Source organism: Nyctereutes procyonoides, unplaced genomic scaffold (assembly GCF_905146905.1).
Source record: "Nyctereutes procyonoides isolate TBG_1078 unplaced genomic scaffold, NYPRO_anot_genome, whole genome shotgun sequence".
NCBI lineage: Eukaryota > Metazoa > Chordata > Mammalia > Carnivora > Canidae > Nyctereutes > Nyctereutes procyonoides.
Genome location: NW_026575043.1, coordinates 6,995,088 through 7,019,718, shown reverse-complemented (window position 1 = coordinate 7,019,718; position 24,631 = coordinate 6,995,088). Strand labels below are relative to the sequence as shown.

The window sequence follows — 24,631 nt, the reverse complement described above, 5'->3', positions numbered from 1 at the left end:
ATCAGTTTTGTATGCCACATAATGAATTGCCACAAATATAGTTGCTTATATACAATACACAATAAATACTCGGTGTGTATTTATTCTTTTTCAATTCTGGAGACCAGAAGTTGGATATGAGTTTTATTAGACTAAAATCAAGGTGTTGACAGGGCTGCATTCTTTCCTGGAGGCTCTGAGAGTCTTTTTTGTTGCCTTTTGCAACTTTTTGAGGCCACACACATTCCACTGACTTGGGTCCCATTCTTGTTTTAAGCCAGCAGTGCCCTCTCTCTCTGACCTCTTTATCAATGTCTCTCTCTCTATCCCGGGTGGGGAAGACTCTCACCTTTTAAGGACTCATGTGAATAGATGGGCCCATCTAGAGAATCCAGGCTAATCTCATCACATCTGCGAGGTCTGTTTGCCAGGGAACCATATAGGTTCTAGGGCTTAGGACTTGAACATCCTGCCTGTGACAGCGTTATTTATTAGTTGATGTTTTATATCTGTAATGTATATTTGTGATTTGGTTCTGTTATTACTCTTTTTAACTTTAGTATCAGATCACTTTAAAGTCATTTTTTAACTCTGTAATAATACTCTATTATTGAATATGATTATAGTATTCTAATGTGTCTCTATACAATTGTGCTTAGTATGTTGAGTTTTGTTATAATTGCTGAAAGTTGTTTTTTTCCACTACAGAAAGTTTTATAGGTATCTTAATTGGATTTAGGAGGGAGAAGTTTCTGGTACCGATACTGTTTGCTTGGCATCCATCTAGTCTGGCTTATCTGTCAATTAGTAAATCTTACCTCTTAACCGAGTGTTAGTCACTGGCTGGTACCATTCAGGTAGAAAATATACTTTTAGTGATGTGTAGAATGTGCTGCCGTATAATTTTTGATGAAAGGGCTATTTCTACTATGGGGGAAGAATTTTTCTCAATGAAGAAATGAAAGAAAATAAAACTGTACTGAGAAATGAGAAAGTTTTGTTCAAGAAGTTAAACCACATGTAGCAACCGCTATTCTTCTGTGTACCTCATGAGCAAACTTGTTCATAGACTTGTGAATTCAGTGTTTTTTCTAGTAGGGTTAGCTTAGTGACTACTGTGGACTTCCCCAAATTTTAGAGATTTGGACATTGAGCTCTTTTACAATACCATATGTAGACGTAGGGACTTTCCTTAACAGCCAAGAGAAAAATTTTTAGAGAGAAAAATTTGTTTTTGTTTTGTTTTTTTACAGAGAAGTCAATATTGAACTTTAACCTACCAAATGCTGATTATTGAATTAAACTCCCATTAACATAAAAGTGAAAAGTTTGGACTTAATTTGATGGAAAGGCTTTTTATAATATAGTTCTTAACAGAGATAGAAAGACCTTTTTTTTAAGGTTGATAGAATCTTTAGGTGGTTTTGAAGTTTTTCTCTGAAATTTCTTAATTAGAATGGTAATAACCGATTGTCCTTTTTTTTTTTACATACAATCCAAATTAAGAGAGCCTATGAGAGAATTCTTTTGGATCTGTGTTAATATGTACCTGTAATGTATTAACCTCTCTTTTAATAGGATTTGAGGTGTCTTGGGATAAAATCTATAAATAGTAAAACCACAGCCAGATCCGTGCAAGTATAAAAAAGACTCACCAAATAACAGAGGAATGTAGGAAAAGAATAATCTTTGTACATTTTCAATAGAATTACACTGAATTAGCCTGAGTGATGCTGTTGAAATAGTTCTGTTCACCCCACAGTGACTTTCTTGTACAAGTGGAATTGAATCTAATAGGAGTATGATGTCTCCCCTCATCTTCCTCCTTTAACTGACCTTCTCTCCCTTTGCTCTGCCCTTCACTCACCACCATTTCCATCTCAGCCCAGAGGTACACATTGATGCATCTGTCTTAGGGTTTACCTGGAGGTTCATCTGGATCCCTGTAGCAAAATTGCCCTCTCTACCTCTGGCCACTCCCAGATTTTATTTTTTTCATAGCCTCTGTCATGATGAGAAATGAACATTTTCAGTTGTTTATGTGATTTGCCCCCTTCCCTCATTAGAATGTAAGGCCCATGAAGTGGGGACTTTGTATTTTCTGCCATTAAATCCCCAGAACAGTGCTTTGTTGGTGCATAAGAGATTTTTGTCAAGTGAATGCATGCATACTAGTGGTGATTTGTGGGGCAAAGCTTGGGGGAACAGTTGTTACTGGGGTCTCTTGAGAGTCCAGGTTTAGTCAGATAACATTCTGTGATCATTAGGTAATAACCTCCATGTGTATAGGAAAAGGAAAATTCATGAAATGTGCCATCCACATGCCATTCCTCCATACGATCTACTAAAAAAATCTTTGGCAAGACTTTAGCTGGATATCCTTATTGCCTTGGTTCTCTTAGCCTCGGAAATAACAATAGTATCCACTGCCTAGGAATGTCATGAGGATTAAATGTAATAATGCATGTGATGTGTTAGCACAGAGCCTGGGACATAGTAATTGCTCAAAAAATGTCAGCCATCACTGTGTTATTAGTAGTCATTAACTTATCTAGCTGGTTGTCCAAGAAAAAAAAAAGATACTTCCAAATGGATCCCAAAGCAGAACTTCTGGACTGCAGAACAATATCAGCTTACTCCCTAACTGGACTTTTTGTTTTTTTAGCCTCATTGTCCAATTTGTGTCTGAGATGTGTATACGTTTCCTAGAGCTGCCATAACAAATTGTCACAAACTGTGTGGCTCTCTTAGCCATATTGTAAACCTGTGCTTTCTGGTATGGCTGCCAGTACCCGCATGTGACTTTAAATTAATTAAAGTTAGTTTCTCATTCACAGTAGTCACATTTCAAGTACATGGTAACCGCATGGGGCCTGGCTGGGGCTGCCATGTTGGAAGGCCCAGCATATGACATTTCCATCATGGCAGAATGTTCTGTTGGGTGATATAGCTCTAAACCATTAGGAAATTCCAGAAGAGCACTTTTATTTGCTTTAGGTGACTTGGTACAGGTTTGTTTCTTCAGTATGTTCAGTTATAAATTTGGAGTGGCTCATAATAGCTGAATAAAATATTTTTATGGATTTCTTTTAAAAGTTCTGCGGCAGAGTGACTCATTAATGTTATTTATGAATTGTTTGTTCACTAACTCCTTTCTGCATTGTTGAGGACATATGGAGTCAGTAATAGAACATATTGCATGTCTTTTTAATTTTTTTTTCTGTATATTTATAACTAAGTGCCTGAAGGACACAAGATACTATTTTATTTGTTTTATTTGAATTATATGCCAGAAACTAAGCTCTTGTGTGTTCAGGGCTACAATTTATAGTATTAATTAAGAACAGCTTTCCTTTTCTCTCCAGAATGAATTCAATATATTCTTCATTACTGTGTATGAATCTTGAGTTTGTTCTCTCGTGATTGTTTTTTCTTCTCCCCCTGCCTCCCACATGTTCTCCTTTTGCCTTCTAACTCCCCTCTTCCAATAGCCCTCTCTCCCCTGGCTCTTTTCTCCCTTCCTTCTCTGCTTGCATTTCTTTCTTTTTCTCCCACCACTTCCTCAGATATCCTTCTCACTAGAAATGGAAACAGCACAATATTTTCTTTAAGTCATTCACTGAACTTTCCCCTTGAGTGTTTGTAATCAAATGCTTTTTTTTTTCTTTGTCTTAATATTTGGTACACCCTTCTTTTTAAAGTCCTTAGAGGTCCTCCACACCACCATCTGGTGATTAAATTATGTACAGGGAACATTGATTTTTCTGCTGTAAAGCAAATGTCATCAAGTACTTAAAAAATTAGAATTTATTTTTAGCTGCATACTTTCAAGCAAATTCTGCGTGTCCATCAGCATAAAGAAAAATCTCTTTATTTCTTTAACACATATATGCATGCAGACACACATTTTTAAACTTTTATTTTGACATAATTTCCTGCTCACAGGAAAGTTGCAAACAAAAGGAATTACCATATACCCTTTACCCAGAGTCCTCAAATGTTAGTATTTTACCAAACTTGCTTATTGTTCCATATATATATATATATATATATATATATATATATATAAAAAGAATTATACACACACACACACACACATATACATATACCATTCATTCTGATCCTTTGGAGAGTAAGATGCAAACATGATGTCCTTTTACTTCTGAATATGCATATATTTCAAAAACAAGGATGTTTTCCTATACTACTATAGTATAATAATAAAAATCAGAAAATTAACATAGATACATTGACATAAGTTAGTACACAGACCTTATTCAGCTCTTGCTAGTTGTCCTAATAATGTCCTTTAGAGGGATATTAAAAACCCAGATGCAAAGTTGGGTGCAGTTGTCAGGTTTCTTTAGGCTTCAGTAATTTGAAATATTTCCTCAGATTTTCCTTGAGTTTCATGACCTTGGCATTAGAACATTTGACCACTTTCAACCTATGTTATTATTAATTTTTTAAAAAAAGATTTATTTATTTATTTGAAAGAGAGTTGGGGATGAAGGCTCAGAGGGAGGGAGTCTGAAGCAGATTCAAATCTGAGCATGGAGTCTGACCTGAGTCTCTATATCACGACCCTGAGATCATGACCTGAGCTAAAACCAAGAGTCAGGTGGCCCATATTATTATTATTATTGTAATAACAACTTTTTTGAGGCATAATTGACACACTATGCAGTGCTTTCATAGAACATGTATAATTTAATGGTTTTTAATATATTCAGAGTTATGCCACAATCACCACAATCAATTTTAGAATTTTTTCATTCCTCTAGGAAGAAATCAGCGCTCTGGCAGTTTCTCTCATTTCTCTTACTGCCATCCATAGACAGTCATTAATCTACTTTGTCATTGAAGATTGAACCATTCTGGCCATTTCATATACATGGACTCATACAATTTTTGCCCTTTTTTGGTCTGGCTTCTTTCAGTTAGCTTAATATTTTAGCATTTAGGAGTCCTCCCTTTATCTATGGGGAATGTGTTCTAAGATCCCCAGTGTACACTAGAAACTGGATTGTATTGAACCCTATGTATACTGTGTTTTTTCTTACATGTACATACCTATGCTAAAGTTTAATTTATATATTGGTATAACAAGAGATTAACCACAATTACTACTAATAAAAAAGAACAATTATAATCATGTGCTATAATAAAAATATAATGCAAGGTAATATATTAAGTAATATAGTATGTGAGTGTGGTCTCCCTCAGAATATCTTAATGTCCTGTGGTCATCCTACTGTACTCATCCTTCTAATTGTGATGATGTGACATGGTAAAATGCCTACTTGATGAGATGAAGTGAGTTAAATGATATAGGCACTGTGATCTAGCATTAGGTTCCTATTGACCTTCAGATGATATGTCATAGCACCATCTGTTTCTGGCTTGCAGGTAAATGAAACCATGGATAAGGGTGGACTACTGTATATCATGTTCCCCTTTATGGTGTAATGATATTTCATTATATGGATATGCCACTTTTTTTTAAATTGATCAGTTAATGAGACTTCAGTTGGTTCTACCTTTTACTTATGTTGAATAATGCTGCTATGAAGATTTGTGTATGAGTTTTTGTGTAGACATATGTTTTTATTTCTCTTGCGTGTATACTTAGGATTGGAATTATTAGATCATATTATAACTCTGTTGAACTATTTGAGGCTCTGCCAGACTATTTCCAAAGCAACTGCACCATTTTACTACATCCCCACTAGCAATGTGGGAGGGTTCCAGCTTCTATCTTTGCCAACACTTGTTATTATCTGTCTTTTTGACTGTAGCTATCCTAGTGGGTATGAAGTAGTATCTCATTATGGTAAAATATATATAACATAAAAGTTACTGTTTTGATTCGTTTTAGGTGTATATTTTAGTGCCTTTAAGTGCATTCACCCTATTGTGCAACCATCACCACAATTCGCCTCCAGGGTGTTTTCATTTCTCCAAACTGAAAATCTAGACCCATTAAACAATAGCTCCCCATTCCTCCATTGTGATTTTGATTTGCATCCCCTGATTGGCTAAGGATTTTGAACATTTTTTTCATATGCTCTTGGGCCACTTGTATGTCTTCCTTGGAGAAGTGTCTATTAAAATCTTTTGCCTATTTTTATTTTTTTAAAAAGATTTTATTTATCAGAGAGAGGGAGTGCGAGCAAAGAAGGGGCAGAGGCAAAAGGACAAGGAGAAAGAGAATCTCATGAAGAGTCCATGCTAAGCCTGGAACCCAATGCGGGGCTTGATCTCATGACCCTGAAATCATGACTTGAGCTGATATCAAGAGTCAGACACTTTACTGACTGAGTTGCCCAGGTGCCCCTGCTCATTTTTATTTTATTGTTTTTTTAAGGTATGCACCATGCCCAGCATGGAGCCGAGTGCAGGGCTTGAACTCATTACCTGGAGATCATGACCTGAGCTGAAATCAAGAGTCAGACACTTAACTGACTGATTCATTTTTGCCCATTTTTCTATGGTTTATTTGTCTTTTTTGTAATTGAGTTGAAGGAGCCCCTTATACATTTTAGATACTAATCTGAATCATGTATTTATGATTTGCAAAAATGTTCCCCCAGTTTCTGTGTTGTCTTGCTACTTTCTTGATTGTGTCCTTTGATGTATCAAGAGACCTTAATTTTGATGGTGTTCAGTTTATCTTTTTTCTTTTGTTATTCATGTTTTTGGTGTAATATCTAAAACATCACTGTCTAACCTAAGGTTCACCTACATTTATGGCTATGTTTTCTTCTACGAATATTGTAGTTTTAGCTTACCCTAAATTTTTAAATTTTTTAACTATTCCAACAAGTTAGATTTTGACTCTTCTCTAGGGATACTGCTTCTTACGAGCTATAAGACTGGGTGCAATGATCCTTTTGAGCTATTAGATCCCCAGCTGCATAGAAAAGCTTTCATGTTTTTGTTTCACCATTTGATTTTCTTGTATTCTAATACTTTTATTCTCTGTCTTGTATCCTCAGCTGATATCTTGTTCATCCCATTCACTGGGAAATTTGATCAACTCTTCCTTTCTTGTCCTACCCATGTCTCCTTCCTTCAGCTCATCTGTCTGTAAGAGTAGTCTCTATTTGGTGTCAGTGTTTTCTTAGTTATGATTCATTACTACTAAACTCATTGCTTCCTCTGAGTTCATTGATTCCCACATTGCTAAATCAGGCATAGACATTCCAGTCTTTATGGTAACTTATAAGCTCTGTAGCATTTAAGTCTGTTGGGTACTTTCCTCCTCTTTGAACTCTATTATTTTGGCTTTGATCACATTCTATAAGGAAGCCAAATTCATTCTCTTCATAAAGCCAGAACCTAGTGCTTCCAGTGAGGTAGGTTTGTTTGGGACGTAAGATCTAACAGAGGCTACTTTGCCTTTGACAATTTCTCAGTAATTATTGCAACTACTACCATTATGCTGGGCTGAGTGGTCAGAGGCAGAACCTAATCGAAGTGTGTTCTAAGAAGTCTATCCTTATTTCCCATAAGGTACTGAGGCCAAAGGAATATAAATATGTATATTTATATTTAAGTATTTATATTTTCAAGATTTTATTTATTCATGAGAGACCCACAGAGAGAGGTAGAGTCATAGACAGAAGGAGAAGCAGGCTCTCTGTGGGGAACCTGATGTGGGACTTGGGATCAGGACCTGAGCCAAAGGCAGATGCTCAACCACCGAGCTACCCAGGGGCCTCGCCAAAGAAATATTTAAAAGGGATTTGCCATTGCAGTTTTATTAAAGTCTTTTAAATAGGTTCTTGCTCAGTTGAGTTCATTGCATCATTGTTGTATAAAAATGAAAGATTAAAAATAACATAAGGGTCCATTAGTTGGGGAATGGGTGAATGCATTATGGTATATCTATACATGAATACTAGGCAGTCAGGAAAATAAATGAAGTAGACCTATATGTACTGATGGTATATAGAAAAAAAATAAAGAAGCAGGTCTGTCATTTTCTCTCTTCTGTTTCCCAATATTTATCTCATAATTTATAAGAAAAAGAACAGATCTATATATAAATGTTCTGCTTTGGAAAATGTCTTGGGGGGATCCCTGGGTGGCACAGGGGTTTAGCGCCTGCCTTTGGCCCAGGGCGTGATCCTGGAGACCCGGGATCGAATCCCACGTCGGGCTCCCGGTGCATAGAGCCTGCTTCTCCCTCTGCCTGTGTCTCTGCCTCTCTCTCTCTCTCTCACTGTGTACCTATCATAAGTAAATTTAAAAAAAAAATTAAAAAAAAAGGAAAATGTCTTGGTATCTATTAGGCTGTTATGAATTATATCTTAGGAATGGAAGTGGAGGATGTAGGATAATACAGGTTACTTTATTTCCTTTTTATATTTCTAATTTATTTGAATTTTTTCAATGAGCATGTATTATATAATAAAGCAATCATTTGAAGATTTTAAGGTATAAGTAATATCGACTTATGACTCTTTTTTTTTTTTTTTTTTTTTACTTTCTCTCTTCACTTAGCTTCTTGCACTATAATCTTTTTACATTTCCATCTACACCCTAGCCACACTAACTCAGTCTTATTAATGGGCTTCTCGTATCTTAATCCGGCTTCTCTCTCAAGAGTCACCTTTCTTTCCTTGATAGCATTCCTGGATCATTCAGTCACAATTTATTTGTTACCTTTTCTCTGTGTTCCTATGGTACCATGGGCAGTCCCCTTAGTCACTTGTATCTAGGGTAGGAGCTATTATTATTTGACTTTGTATTCTATTGACCTGAGCACAGTGCCCAGTACATGGTAGACATCCATAAAAGGGGGTTTCACTTAGAATAGGACAGCATAGTATTTGGGATAGATCTCCTTAATACCAGCATATCCTTTTGTGTAGGTTGTCATCTTCTGCCATTTTTCTTGAAGAATGAAGAGAATGTGTGTGTGAAGAGACATGTTTTAATTAAACATCACTTTATATCTCAGGATGTGTTGAGTTTATGTTGATAGGCTATGCTAACAGAACTCCAGGCAGTTTATTTAAATGTATTATGATTTCTTCAGTTATCATTGGAGGACAGGAGGGAGGTAATTTCATACTTCACTGTAACACAAAACATTAATACAGAATATTTTTTATAATATCTCCAAATGCATTAATTAAAAACAACCTATATTCATATGCTTAGAAAATGTGATACACTGACTCAAGCAGAAAGGTAAACACAAGTTAATGTTTCTTATCCATGTAAATTGCTTGTCTAATGTAATTTGTTTTCTTTTTAGGTTCAACAGATAGATCGAGTGGTAGAAGTTGTGGAGGAAACGATTAAAGGTAATTGCTGAAAGTGGGATAAGCAGATGTTTATGGTACTCCCCCCTTCATTATCCGCTTTCTGGGATAAAGTTAGCCACAGTCAGCCGATGTCCAGAAGCAGATGATTGTCCTTCTAACTTATGTCAGAAGGTCAGTAGTAGCCTGACCCTACATCACAGTGTCTATCTCTTCACCTCGCTTCCCGTCATATCATCACAAGAAGAAGAAGGATGAATACAGGACAATAAGACACTTTAAGAGAAAGAGAGAGAGACAACATTCACATAACTTTTATTGCAGTCTATGGTTGTAATTTTTCTATTTTATTATTAGTTATTGTTAACCTCTTACTGGGTGTAATTTATAAATTAAACTTCATTGTAGCTATGTATGTTTAGGGAAAAACACAGTACATAAAGGGTTTGGTACTATTTATCCCTGCATACTTTCAGGTATCCCCTGGGGGGTCTTGGACTGTATCCCTTGGCTGATAAGATGGAGGAACTACTGTATTGTTTGAACTGTATTATAAAAGTATCAGTTAATATTTATTTACATATAAAAGTGTAACATTTTGTCCTTGACTGACTGATTCATGCATTGTCCAGTCTAATATAGGGGTTATATATCTGATTGGCTTATAAATGAGTAAGATCATAGTCCTTTTTTTAAATCTCATTTTTATTTTTGTATGAAATAGATTTCATTTGCATTTCAGATCAGAAAGACATAATCAGTTTTAAAATAAGGAAATGAGGGCAGCCTGGTTGGCTCAGCGGTTTAGCGTCACCTTCAGCCCAGGGTGTGATCCTGGAGACCTGGGATCGAGTCCCATTTCGGGCTCCCTGCATGGAACCTGCTTCTTCCTCTGCCTGTGTCTCTGCCTCTCTCTTTGTGTTTCTCTCATGAATAAATAGAATCTAAAGAAAGAAAGAAAGAAAAAGAAAGAAAGAAAGAAAGAAAGAAAAAGAAAGCAAGCAAAAGAAAGAAAGAAAGAGCAAGAAAAAAGAAAGAAATGAGGGACACCTGGGTAACTCATTTGGTTAAGTATCCAACTCTTCATATCAGCTCAGGTCTTGATTTCACAGTTTTGAATTTGAGCCTAATGTTGGGTTCCATGCTGGGTGTGGAGCCAACTTAAAAAAAAAAAAGGTAATGATTTTACTTATGTGTATTTTTAGCAGTTTTATTGAGATATAGTTGACATTATTTGCATGTTTTCATGTCACCTAATTAGTTGCAGTTACCCTTTTTAAAAATACTTAATTTTTTTTTTTAAAGTAATCTATATACCCAGCACGGGGCTCAAGTTCACAATGAAATCAAGAGTCTCACGCTTTTTCAGCTGAGCCAGCCAGGTGCCCCTAAAATTACTTTTAAAAGTACTATTCAATTTTAATATTCTCCTGTGTATAATTTCTGTAGTTAGACTAGAGAATAGAACTATGCTTTGTTTCATTAGCTGTGGTGTTTTGAACCATATTCTTATTGAAGTCACTGAGAAATAAATTATCCTCAGTTCTGTGGTTTAATTTTTAAATACTCATAGTCTGTTTTCCTCTGTTAGATTAGTACAAATAAAAACCAGTAATGTAATAATGAAATATTACATGAATTAAGCTTCTCACTTAAAATTTTAATCATTTTCTTATATGTGGGCATTGTGTGTCTAAAAAAAGGAAAACAGACTACTTTCACCAAGTTGGGATTTTTAACCACATACTTTTCCTGCTGACTGTGTCCACTAATCTTCCACATGCTGTTTATTCATTTATTTTGACTCCTTGATTTATTAGCTGGCCATGGATTATGAGAATTAGAGTATACCTCAGTCTTCTTTGAAACTCAAAATAAAATGAAATACCATGATTAAAAACTTAAAGCAGTGATAATTTTGAATAGTTTGTTAAACTATATGCCTGAGTCCCTATCTTGGAGAATGTAGAAGTGCTGGCATTAACTGTGCAGTTTGGGTGTAATAGGCACTATGCCAAAGCCTTTTCCCTGGATTATATCATTTAATCTTCACAGCAGTATTGTGAAGTGAAGTGTGGGTATGAATATTTTCCTCATTTTTCAGTTGAGGAAGCTGGGACACAGGCGTGCACAGCTAGTGAGTGGCAGGGTTGGGATTCATATCCAGGCAGGCCTGCTTCAATGCCTGTGCTCTTAAGTTTGATACTGCATTTACACAACTCTGCTGTGACTTCTCTGATCTCTCCCACTTGAGAAACATTGTTAGTGGTTGACTGAGTTTCTGAAAGTAGTGCTTCAGGATGCTTGAAGTTTTGTTGCTTTATTCATCTTGTCTTAAGTACCAGCCACATACTAGTCACTCAGTATGTACATATTTTTTAAATTAATGGTGATAAAGATAGCACAAGAGAACAGATAGGTGACCTGGGCTATGGTGATGACTTCTTAGATGTAACACCAAAGGCTTGATCTATGAAAGAAATAATTGACAAGCTGTACTTCATTAAAATTAAAAACTTCTCTGCAAAAAGGACTATCAAGAGAGTGAAAAGACAAGACACAGACTGCGAGAAAATGTTTGTAAAAGATGTGTTTGGTGAAGGACTATTATCCAAAATGTATAAAGAACTCTTAAAACTCAACAATAAGAAAGTAAACAACCTAATTAAAAAATGGACCAAATACCTCATCAGACATCTCACCAAAGAAGATATATAGATGGAAAATAAGCGTATGAAAAGATGTTCTACCTCATGTCGGTGATGAAATGCCATTAAAATGAGATACTACTACACACTTATATTTATGGCTAAAATCTGGATCACTGACAACCCGAAATGTTGGTGAGGATGTGGGAAAACAGGAGATTTCATTTATTGCTGGTAGTAGTGTGAAATGGTACAACCATTTTGGAGAACAGTTTGGCAGTTTCTTATAATATACTTTTACCATATGATCTAGTGTCCACTCTCTTTGGCATATACCCAAAGGAGCTGAATATTTTTGTTCGCACAAAAATCTACATACAGATGTTTGTAGCACCTTTATTCATAATTGCCAAAAGCATGATTGCCAAGATGTCCTTCGGTAGGTAAATGGATAAACTAGTCTGTATAGGCAATGGAATATTGTTCAGTGCTGAAAAGAAATGAGCTATCAAGTCATGAAAAGACCTAAAAGAAACTTAAATGCACATTACCAAGTGAAAGAAGTCAATCAGAAGTGGCTACATACTGTGATTCCAACTCTGTGACTTCTGCAAAGGCAAAACCATGGAGACAGTAAAATGATCAGTGTTGCCAGTGTTGGGGCAGGGGGAGAAAGATTATTGGGCAGATTATAAGGGAATGTTTTAGGTTGGTGATATTCTTCTATAGATACTATAATGGTGGATACATGTCATTACAGATTTTCCCAAGCCCATAGAATGTTCGGCACCATGAGTGAATTGTAATATGGTCTCGGGGTGCTGGTGATGTTTCGGTGTAGGTTTATTGATGTAACAAATGTATGACTGGTGGAGGATGATAATAGGGACAACAAGGGTGAGGGTGGCATATGGGAACTTGTACTTTTCTGCTCAATATTGCTATGAACCTAAACCTGATGTAAAAAATAAAGTCTATTAAATAACAACAAATAGTAATATTGTGCTCTGAAGGCTACCAAATGGCTTCTAGAAATATAATTTCTATAGGAAATCATAGAAGGTAAAGGCAAACTATGTTTTTCTATACTGAAAATACTTCTGACACCAAATGTATAGGTTTTCTGTACAAAGCAATTTTTAAAATTTAAACGTCACAAATAAGATTTTTTTTGTTGGTTACCATTAAATATCTGAATTTTAAACAGATGTTTGAACTAATGGCTCATATTCATCAGTTTGTTCAACTTTAGCACGGGTCTAGCTTTTTCAGATACTGCCTTCCCATGAAGCTTAATGAGCTTTCCCAGTTCAAACTGGGCTTCTTCAACTTTTTTACTTTTCTAACCAAGACATCATGGAGTGGATAAATAGATTGGCGGGCCTTTACTGTGTCTTTTCCAATGCTGTCTGGAATCCGTTCATTGACTCCTCCTTTCAAGTCATTTATACATCTCGGGTCATGATATCCATAATCTTTTTCTGATTTTGGCAGACCTGATGGTGCTGAGTGTAAGAGGTCTTTTGAATGTGACTGCTGTATTTTTAAGTAAAATCAACACAAAATAGACGAAGCAAATAAGCATTGATAGTCTTGATATCAGCATGAGCTTCAATCCTGGTCTGTCATTTTTTGACCATGGAGCACATTTTGTCACTGATAAGATCCATCCCATGGAAATTACTAGGCAGCCAGTTTTGCCCTGAATATCCTCAATAGTTAGTGTGGATTTTCTAAATGCAACTGCTTCATCATGCAGATCAGCAAGGCTCACTTCAAAAACACAGCCCTTGAGGCCATCACATACCAGTTGGGTTCCTTGAGTTCTTGTGACTAGTGTTTTTTCCCAATATTTCTTATATTGAATATCACTGGTGCTTTCACATTATACCAGTCTTTCTCAGAAAGTGGATCAACCACTTTCTTCTTGCCTCCCTTTTTGCTGCCTTTCATAAGGTGTTTGTTCTTTCCAGCCACCATAGCGCTGCTCAGAGAGCAAGCAAGCAGATTTGACACTAACTCACTGGAGTTTGCACAGACTTCATAGGTTAAAGACTCAATTCCATTACAATTCCCACCACTTTGGATGCCAACTGCAAGTCCAGACTGTCACTAGCTATCACTTGGGTTCTCATGACCCCCTACTTAGGTTTGATAATTTGCTAGAGTAGCTTGTAGAACTCAGGAAAACTGGTTTATTATAAAGATCATAACTCAGGAACATCCAAATGGAAGAAATGCTCAGGGCAAGCTATATGGTAATGGAAGTGGAGCTTCCACATCCTGCCTCTCTGGGTATACCACCCTCTCAGCACCTCAGTATGTTCACCAACCTGGAAGCTCCATCATTTAGGATTTTTAATGGAGTCTACATTACATAGGCATGGTTGATGAAATCATTGGCCATTGATGGTTGAACTCCCAAAGGTTGGGATCTGGTCTGAAAGATCCAACCCTCTAATTACATAATTGGTTCCTTTGGCAACCAGCCTTCATCCTCTAAGAGTTACTTCATTAGCATAAATTCTGATATGGTTGAAAGGAGCTTATGATGAGAATGCTCCTCACACCCTTATCATTCAGGGAATTAAACGAGTTTTAGGGGCCCTATATTAGGAACTGAGGATGAAGATCAGATATATATTTCCTGTTATATCACAGTATCACCAAGGGCCTATCACCTCCAGCTTGAGTCGACTGGGGATGGCTTCTCACTGAAGAGTTTTCGCTTCAATGGATTTATTGGGGGAGATTGAAATTGGATTTAATTTGAGACTCCACAGTGAAAGATGAGTTGAAGATGTAGTTGATGGGGATGTTCATTGGCAGATTGGCTTGAGGGTGGCAAGGCTGATGAATTAAGTATTAGTAATGCAACAGGAGAAATTTAGAAATGGAAGAAATAATTTTGGTAGATGCTTTTAGTTGCAAACAAGGAAGCTGAGCTAGGGAAGCGGTCAAATGACTCATCTGAAAGCTCCTGGCTAATGAAGATCTGGGGCTGTCCATGAACTTCTGTTCTTCACTTTCTATTGCCAATATTTCATTTAGAAAGCACAAGTTAGTGAAATAATGTGGCATTTGTAGCAGCTAATTAGTTCTTGGTTGACTTTCAGCAGGTTGCTTTTCTGAGGCTCAGTTTTCTTAGTTCTAAGTAGAGAGGATTAAATGCATATGACTTTCGAGCTACCTAGGACATAACTACAGGATCAGTTTTTGTTACTGTTCATTTCTTACTATCTCCTTAATACCTACACTGCTGGAATAATCTGACTGCTGCAAGTGACTCTCCTTCCCATCTGACTATGTATGCTGCTACCATTATCCTGGGATTATTTTACACTCTGGCATGTGTATCTTCAGTGGTTGCCAGTTACTTACCAAACTAAATTGTGACTTTAGTGTTGATTTTAATGATCCTTTCCTCCATCCTGTCATTTTCACTTTTTCTTCCATTGATTCCATATGTACATCTTTTGCCCCAGGCAGATGTGCTATTTGATGTTTCTTGTGTGGTATTTGCAGCTTGCTTTATGTTCATCTGAGCATCCTGCACATTAGTGGACATCCGCCTTCTGTTTACCCTTACGGACCCATCCTCTACCTTGATGTGTGTCCATGGAGGCTGACCTGTGTGTATTGCATCAGTAGGATTCTTGCTTTTTGGTGCCTGGTTAGATTTTTCCAGCTGGAGTTTAGAGGTGTGACTTGAGTGTAAGATAGGAATATTTGTTACCCTTTCTCACTCTTTCCTTCCCTGCTTCTGCTGGTTTTGTGCTTCTGTCAGCGACAACGACAGATCCTGTCAGATGGCCCACTCTATTCATCTCTTTCTCCAGGTTCTTCTAACTGTTCCCTTCCTTTGCTTTTTCAGGCCCAGGGGTGGAAACAGCACCCCATTGTTGCTAGCCTGAGAGTATTGCATTGTCTCTTGTTGGTTTTCCTACCCTTGCCAAACATTAGTAAATAGTCCCTTTATTAAAACCTCTTCAATTATGCAGCGTGCCATCTGCTTTGCTGGGACCCTGATTTGATAAATGCTCCGTGGAGAAGCAAGTCTTTGCCCAGAAGGGCCAGATGGAATACAGCCTGACAAGAGGATTTTGCCACAACTGTCTTGTTTCCACATTTGATTCCTGTTGGGCCCTCTTCATATGTCTTCCTTGAAGGGGGTTTGGACATACAGCTTCTGCCACAGCCTGTTTACATTTTGATTATGATATACCAAGTAATGTTTTAAGAATGTATTAATATGCTACATTGATGCCTAAAGCATTTAACTATTCTAATGACCATAAAACCATATAAAGCATACTCCATTTGTATCTGTCTTGGTGGGAACAAAATGGAAAGTTCCAAGTTATTCTGAATGAATCCTCCCTATTTTAATAGTGGCCTGAAAATTCCCTCCATTTATAGCATTTGCTTTAGGAGAGAACAGATTATAATGAATTTAGGATTTTCTTAAGTATCATCTTGGTAATTCAACAACACATATAACTGATTCTGAGGAAAGAAGTATAGGGTTTAAAGGATTTATATTTCTTTTTTTCTTTTAAAACATTCATGTACCTTAGGCTTGGTTTACTTAGTCATTAAAACTTTTTTTTTTTGTATGAAAGCTCTGAAGGTAATATAAATTTGTATTTCTTCTGATATGTGTATATTATGTCCTCTGAACACACACACAAAAATCCTTTAAAAAATTCTTTGTAAAAATAGTCTTCTGGATAACAAGACAAATTATTGCAGGTAAATATTGCCTATTGAAATTAGAAAGATGTTTTTACTATTAAGTCATATTTCTTCCTCAGTCAACCTCTAATAAAAGAAGTCTCCATTGTTATTAATATGTTTGCTGGTATTTCATTCAGTCTAATTCCAAATGCCTCCAGTGTCGGTAATTCAAGACTTTCCCAATATGGCACAATCTGCAAGTTTAATTGATTTTCTGTTTCCCTTAACTTCTCAGTAATTGATGCAATCTTGGATTAGACTGACTAAATTTGGTGATGCTTCACCAAATAGCTCTTTCTTATTTAACACATTGCTATTCATCTTTACTCTGTCAGATTTTGTGCTTTGCATTTGATACGAATTCAGAGTGTAAAGTTTTTGTGAATTGAGACTGGAAGGCAAAACAATCAAGCGTGGTTTTTTTTAAGTGTCAATAATTCAACAACCTCCCTAAAGTCCTATGGAGATTTACTTGAGGATGGTTTCCAAACTTAATGAGTAAGTGAATTGAACTTGGATATGTAACATGGTCCATCTGGGATGGTACTGGACCAGGAAAGCCCATCTACTTTTTCAGGGTTTGTTTTTCCATAAAATAATTTTATTGATTTTTAAAGTATGATTTGAAGGGACACTTCTCTGCATCCTCTCAATATGTGTAATCTCTGACAAAGTTACTATATAGTCTGAATATAGTGGAAGGTGTTGCACATTGATTTTACATATTGGGAATACTTCCCAGTTTCACTGGTGTAATTATGTAAGTGATGACTTCTATCTTGTAATAACTAAAGAAGCCAGGAATTTATTGCTGTGATTTATTTTATTTTTTTTCCTAATGAGCCTGTTGTTTTTAAGTTTATGTACCATGTTAATATGTGATTATAGTGTTGCAACCATTGTGTTTTGCCACCTTCCTAATAAATATGTCAGTTTGTCTTTTCCTCTTTTTCCTCTCTCTCCCCTCCGGAAGGTTCCCCCAGATTAGTAGTAGGATTTTAATGTATTTGTCTTCTCTATTTCAGTATACATTATTTCTAGAATGATTTTTTTTTAATCCATTGTACCTTTCATTTTGTCTAATACTTTTCTTACCTTAAAGCTTTTAAAACAAGTGTGCCCCCCCCCAGGTGGATTCTGCTACTTTATGATTCAGAATTGTTTTATATGTTATTCGCTTGTCTTTAATTACACTGCTTTAGTATGTTCACCACTTACGTTTCCTTTTCTATTCAAAGATGTGTTTTCTTAAGGTTCGAAGCCACCTTTTATTATAAATAGAATTACTTTTTATGAAGTCTTGGGTCTTTCATTAGCTTTTGTTTCTTCATTCTGGGGTGGGGCTACAAGGGAGGGTACCTGGTATTGAATAGTTTGTTAGTTTGACGGTCTTAGTGGAGTTTTCACAGAACACAGTGTTATAATGGTTCAGTGGATTTGATGGTTCAACACAAGGAAAGGAAATTACTTTCAGCTTGAACCTCTCAGGCTTCCCATGACCCAACCCTCCTATTAGTGGTCCCACCGATCTGTCTGGAAATGCAGCCCCATCCTTCCTTGTTTAAATATTAACAAGGAGTTGCCTACTGTGAAAATTGGATGTACATGTTAACTCTTGCAATTTTTAACACAGGTGGGACCATGTCCCTCCTTCAGTCTGACTTCTGTGATGCCCCCACCAACCCAACCTCAGTCAGAGTAAAAGGCAAACTTGTACAGTGGCCTCTAGGGGTCAGTATGAGCTGCTTCCCCTGCAATTTCATTCCTTTCCCTTCTCTGGCCCCTTCTCATTCTATTTTGGATGCATTAATCCCTTTAATATTCCTCTCCTCTCCCGTTTGATGGAGAAATAATTGATAGACATCACTGTATAAATTTAAGACATACAGCATGATGGTTAGATTTCTATATATTGTGAAATGATTCCCAAGATAGGTTCATCTAACCTGTACCTTCTCATGTAGGAACAATCAAAAAGGAAAGAAGGAAGAAAAATTTTCTTTGTGATGGGAATTCTTAGGATTAACTCTCCTAACAGCTTTCCTATATGCCCTACAGCAGTGTTAGCTGTTATCGTGTTATACATTCCATCCTTACTACCTATTTATCGTACTAAAGTTTGTACCTTTTGACCACCTTCCTCCAATGCCCTCTTTTTTCCCCACACTGACTCCCTGCCTATGATAACTAGAAATATGAACTCTTTTGCTAAGAATTTGGTTTTTCCTCCTCCTCCTCCTCCTCTTCTCAATCCCCTCATATAAATGAGATCATTCAGTATTTGTCTTTTTTAGTTCACTTAACAGAATGCCTTCAAGGTCTACCCATGTTATTGCAAATGGTTGGATTTTTTCTTTTTTGTGGCTGAATAATATTCCACTGTGAATGTATACCACAACTTCTTTATCTATTCATTTATTGATGAGACACTTAGGTAATTTCTATATATTAGCTGTTGTAAATAATACTACTTTAAATATGGGGGTGCAGATATCTTTGTGAGTTAGTATTTTTCATCACCTTTGGATATATTCTTAGAAGTGGAATTGCTATATCATATGGTAGTTCTAGTTTTAATTTTTTGAGGAACCTCCATAATGTTTTCCATAGTGGCTGTAACAATATACAATCCTACCAGCAGTGCACAAGGGTTCCCTTTTCTTCACATGCATACATACCATCATTTAACTCTTTGGTATTTTGATGACAGTCATTCTTAATAGGCATGGGGTGGTATCTCATTATGGCTTTAATTTGCATTTCTCTGATGACTAGTGGTGTTGAGCATCTTTTCATGTACCTTTTGGCTTTTTGTATATCTCCTTTGGAGAAAGTGCCCATTTTCTCTGCCCATTTTTTAATTGGGTTATTTGGGTCTTTTTTTTTTCTTTTTTGCTGTTGAATCATATGAATTCTTTATATGTTTTGGATATTAACCCCTTAACAGATATATGGTTGCGAACATTTTTTTCCCATTTTGTAGGCAGGCCGGCCTGCCTGCCTGCCTGCCTGCCTTCTTTCCTTCCCTCTTTCCTTCCTTCCTTCTTCCTTCATGGTTTCTTTTTCTGTGAAGAACCTTTTAGTTTGATGTAGTCCCACTTGTTGATTTTCTAATTTGCTGCTTATACTTCAGGTATCATATCCAGAAAATCACTACTAAGACTCATGTCAAGGAGATTTGTTCCTGTTTCCTTTTAGGAGTTTTATGGTTTCATGTCTTACATTTAAGTCTTTAATCCATTTTGAGTTACTTTTTGTGAGTAAAATAAGATACAGATCCAGTTTAATCCTTTTTCACATGAATATTCAGTTATCCCAGCACTATTTTTAAATAGATTGTCTTTTCTCCATTGAATATTTCTGGCCCCCTTGTCAAATATTAGTTAACTGTATAGGCATGGGTTCATTTTTGGGCTCTCAGTACCATACTGTTTTGATGACTATAGTTTTATAGTATAGAGTGAAATTAGGAAGTGTGATACTTCCTGCTTTGTTCCTCTTTTTCTTTGGCTATTTGGGATCTTTTCTACTTTCACATAGATTTTAGGAGTGTGTTTTTTTACTTCTATAAAAAAAAAGACAAGCCTTTCTAATCTTATGAGGGCTGCATTGAATCTATGAATGGCTTTTGTTACCATCGATGTTTTAACAACATCAGTTCTTCTAACCCATGAACATGGGATACCTTTCCATTTATGTACATCATCTTCAATTTATCTCGTCAATCTTACAATTTTCATTGTAGAGATCTTTTATTTTCTTAGTTAAAATTATTTCTAAGTGTCTTATTGCTTGAGATGCTATTGCATATGGGGTCAGTTTCTTAATTTCTTTTAAGAAATTTTATTGTTTATAGGAATGAATTTTTATATGTTAATTTTGTATCTAACAATTTTACTGAATTCATCAATTAGATATGACAGTTCTTTGGTTGAGTGTTTAGGATTGCCTATATATAAAAGCATGTGATATGTAAAGAGAGACAATTTTACTTCTTCCTTGCCATTTCATCTATTTTAAAATTTCTTTTTTTCTACCTTGATCGCCCTATGTAGGATTTCAATAGTATGTTAAATAGTAGTGATAAGAGTATATATCCTTGTCTTGTTCCTGTTCTTAGAGGGAAAGCTTTCATCCTTTCACCATTGAATATGATGTTGACTGTAGGCTTATCATATGTGGCCTTAATTATATTGTGGTACATTCCTTCTGTGCCTCATTAGTTGAGAATTTTTAACAGGAAAGGATGTTGAATTTTGTCTAATGCTTTTTCCTGCATCTATTCAGATGATTATATCATCTTTTATTCTATTAATGTGATTTATCAAAGTGGTTGGTTTGTGGATGTTGAGCCATCCTTACATCCCAGGGATAAATCCCATTTGATCATAGTGAATAATGTGCTCCTGAACTTAGTTTACTTAGTATTTTATTGAAAATTTTTACATGCATTCATCATGGATATTGGCCTATAGATTTTTTTTTCTAGTATCTTTTGTCAGTTTTGTTATCAGGATAATACTGATTTTGTAAAATGAGTTTAGGAGCATTTCTTCCGCTTCAATTTTTTGGAAGGGTTAAAGAAGGATTGATGTTAATATTCTTTAAATGTTTGGTAAAATTCCATCTGCTTTCGGGCTTTTCTTTGTTGGACGATTTTTGATTAGTGATTCAATCTCCTTACTAGTAATTAGTCTATTTAGATTTTCTATTTCTTCCTGATTCAGTCTTAGTTGTATGTTACCAAGAATTTTTCCATTTCTTTTAGGTTGTCAAGTTTGTTGGCGTTTAATTGTTCATAGTAGCCTCTTAGGATCCTTTAAATTTCTGTAATATCAATTGTAATGTCTCCTTTTTCAATTATAATTTTGTTCATTTGGTCCTTTTCTTGTTCCGTTGGTTAGCCTAGCTAAAGGTTTGTGAAATTTGTTTATCTTTTCAGAAAACCAACTCTAAGTATGGTTAATCTTTTTTTGGTTTTATTTTTCTGTTCTCTATTTCAGTTGTTTCTGCTCTAGTTTTCATTATTCCTCTTCTGCTAACTTTGGGCTTTTCCTAGATCTTTACGGTTAGAGTTAGGTTGTTTATTTGGGATATTTCTTGTTTATTCATGTAGGTGTTTATTGCTATAAATTAAAATTTAATTTTAGAATTGCTTTTGCCACATCCTACAAGTTCCAGTATGTTGGTTTCCACTTTTGTTTATCTTAAGAAACTTTTTTATTCCTCTTTCATTTTTTTTTCCTGATTTATTGGTTGTTCAGAAGAGTATTTGCTTAATTTCCATGTGTTTGTGAATTTTCCAGGAGTTCTCTTGTTGAAGAAATTCTTTCCCATTGTATATTGATTCCTTCTTTTTCAAAGATTAATTGAACATGTAATTATGACTTTATTTTGGGGTTTTCTGTTCCATCCCATTGATCTAATGTGTCTTTCTATGCCAGTAGTATACTGTTTTAATTACTACCACTTTGTCTCATAACTTCAAATCTGGAATTGTGTGTGATACTACTTCTTCTTCTTCTTCTTCTTCTTCTTCTTCTTCTTCTTCTTCTTCTTCTTCTTCTTTTTTTTTTTTTGGTTTGTTTTTCAAGATTGCTTTGGCTATTCAGGATCTTTTGTGATTTCATATAGATGTTAGGATTGTCTGTTCTAGTTCTATGAAAAATGCTATTGGTATTTTGATAGGGATTGCATTAAAATGTGTAGATTTCTTTGGGTAGTATGGACATTTTAACAATATTTTTTCTTTTATACCATGAGCATGGAATGTCTTTCCATTTCTTTGTGTCATCTTGAATTTCTTTAATTAGTGTTTTATAGTTTTCAGAGTACTCATCTTCACCTCTTTGGCTAAGTTTATTCCAAGATATTTTATTGTTTTTGGTGCAATTATAAATGAGATCCTTTTCTTTCTTTCTTTTTTCCTTTTCCTGCAACAATTGGTCAGCAATGTTAGCTAAGCTGGTACAATCTGAAGGCCATCCTGACTCCCTTTCTAGTCATTCACCAAAAGAATACCTACAAACAAGGTTAGAGACCATTTGAGATGTATCTCAAAGTGTGGGGAGAGGGAGAAGAGGACTTCCTGTCTTCTCCTGTTCCTTACCCTCACCACTTACTTTTTCTAAGATTGTTTTATAGCCAAATGTAACTCAAACCCATAGCAACAGCACCCAGCCATCTTCAATACCACTGATTGCAGAGTAAGAAGTGAAGTAAGAGTGGGATTGTTTTCTTAATTCCACTTTCCGCTGCTTCATTATTAGTGTACAGGAATACAACAAATTTCTCTACATTGATTTTTATATCACGTGACTTTACTAAATTTGTTTATCAGTTCTACTAGTTTTTGATGGAGGTTTTATGGTTTTCTATATCTAGTATCATGTTATCTGCAAATAGTGAGAGGTTTACTTCTTCCTTAGCCAGTTTTTGGATGCCTTTTGTTGTCTAATTGCTGTGGCTAGGACTTCTAGTTCTGTGTTGAATGAAAGAGTGGACATTCTTGTCTTGTTCCTGACCTTAAGGGTAAAGCTGTCAGTTTTTTACCCTGTGTATGATGTTGGCTGTGGCTTTGTTATATGTGGCATTTATTAGGTTGAGACATGTTCCCTCTAGACCTACTTTGCAAAGAGGGTTTCTATCATGAATGGATGCTGTCCTTTGTCGAATGCTTTTTCTGCATCTATTGAAATGATCATATGGTTTTATCCTTTCTCTTATTGATGTGATGTATCATGTTGATGATTTTGCAAATATTAAACCAACCTTGCATCTGGGAATAAATTTCACTAAATAAATAATGGTATATGATTTTTTAAATATATTGTTGGATTTGGTTTGCTAATTTTTTTTAAAATTTATTTATTCATGAGAGACACAGAGACAGAGAGGCAGAGACACAGGCAGAGGGAGAAGCAGGCTTCATGCAGGGAGCCCGATGTGGGACTCGATCCTGGGTCTCCAGGATCACACCCCGAGCCAAAGGCAGATGCTCAACCACTGAGCCACCCAGGCATCCCTTGGTTTGCCAATTTGCTGATGATTTTTACATCCTTATTCATGAGAGATATTGGCCTGTATATAGTTTTTTTTTTTTTATGGTGTCTTTATCTGATTTTGGTATTAGAGTGATACTGGCCTTACAGAATGAATCTGGAAGCTTTCTCTGTTTTTTTGTTTTGTTTTGTTTTGTTTTGTTTTTGGAACGGTTTGAGAAGAACAGATATTAAAATAGCTATTTCTTCTTAAAATATTTGGTAGAATTTGCCTGTGAAACTGTTCCTGGATTTTTGCTTTTTGAGAGTTTTTTGATTACTGATTCAATTTCATTGGTGGTGTTTGGTCTGTTCAAATTTTCTGTTTTTTCCTGTGTTAGTTTTGGTAGTTATAGGTTTCTAGGAATTTATCCATTTCTTCTAGGTTGTCCAATTTGTTGGCATGTAGGTTTTCATAACATTCTATTACAGTTTGTATTTCTCCTCTTTAGTAATTTTGTTTATTTGGGTCCTTACCTCTCTGTTTTTAATGAATCTTACTAGTGGTTTATCAACTTTGTTGATCTTTTAGAGAACCAGCTTCTTATTTCATTGATATATTCTATTTTTTTAGTTTCTGTATTATTTATTTCTGCTCTAATCAGTATTGTTTCCTTCCCTTTGATGGGTTTGAATTTTGTTTGTTCTTTTTCTAGCTCCTTGAGGGTAAGGTTAGGTCATTTGAAATTTTTCTTTGCTTCTTTAAGTAGTCCTTTGTTGCTATAAAGTCTTAGAATGACTTCTGCTGCATCCCAAAGATTTCGGACAATTTCATCTTCATGTAACTTTTGATTTCTTGATTAACTTATTCATTGTTTAATAGCATGTTACTTAACCTCCATGTATTTGTGCTCCTTCTAGATTTTTTCGTAGAGTTGATTTTTAGTTTTATAGTGTTGGAGTCAAAAAAGATGCATGGTATGACTTTAGTCTTTTTGAATTTGGTGAGACT

General features: G+C 35.7%; 1 protein-coding gene and 1 pseudogene across 5 annotated transcripts in view; one reads left to right on the top strand and one right to left on the bottom strand.

Annotated features, from left to right (window-relative positions):
- The window catches only part of CDKAL1 (CDK5 regulatory subunit associated protein 1 like 1), a 636,452-nt gene that overhangs the window by 186,896 nt on the left and 424,925 nt on the right, over nucleotides 1-24,631 (top strand). For all 5 annotated transcript variants that reach the window (XM_055322912.1, XM_055322911.1, XM_055322910.1 and 2 more), the window contains one exon: nucleotides 9,248-9,296. In XM_055322912.1, the coding sequence (XP_055178887.1) occupies nucleotides 9,248-9,296 (49 nt within the window). The remainder of the gene's footprint in view (nucleotides 1-9,247; nucleotides 9,297-24,631) is intronic.
- On the bottom strand, nucleotides 13,102-13,882 carry LOC129508028 (40S ribosomal protein S3a-like; annotated as a pseudogene).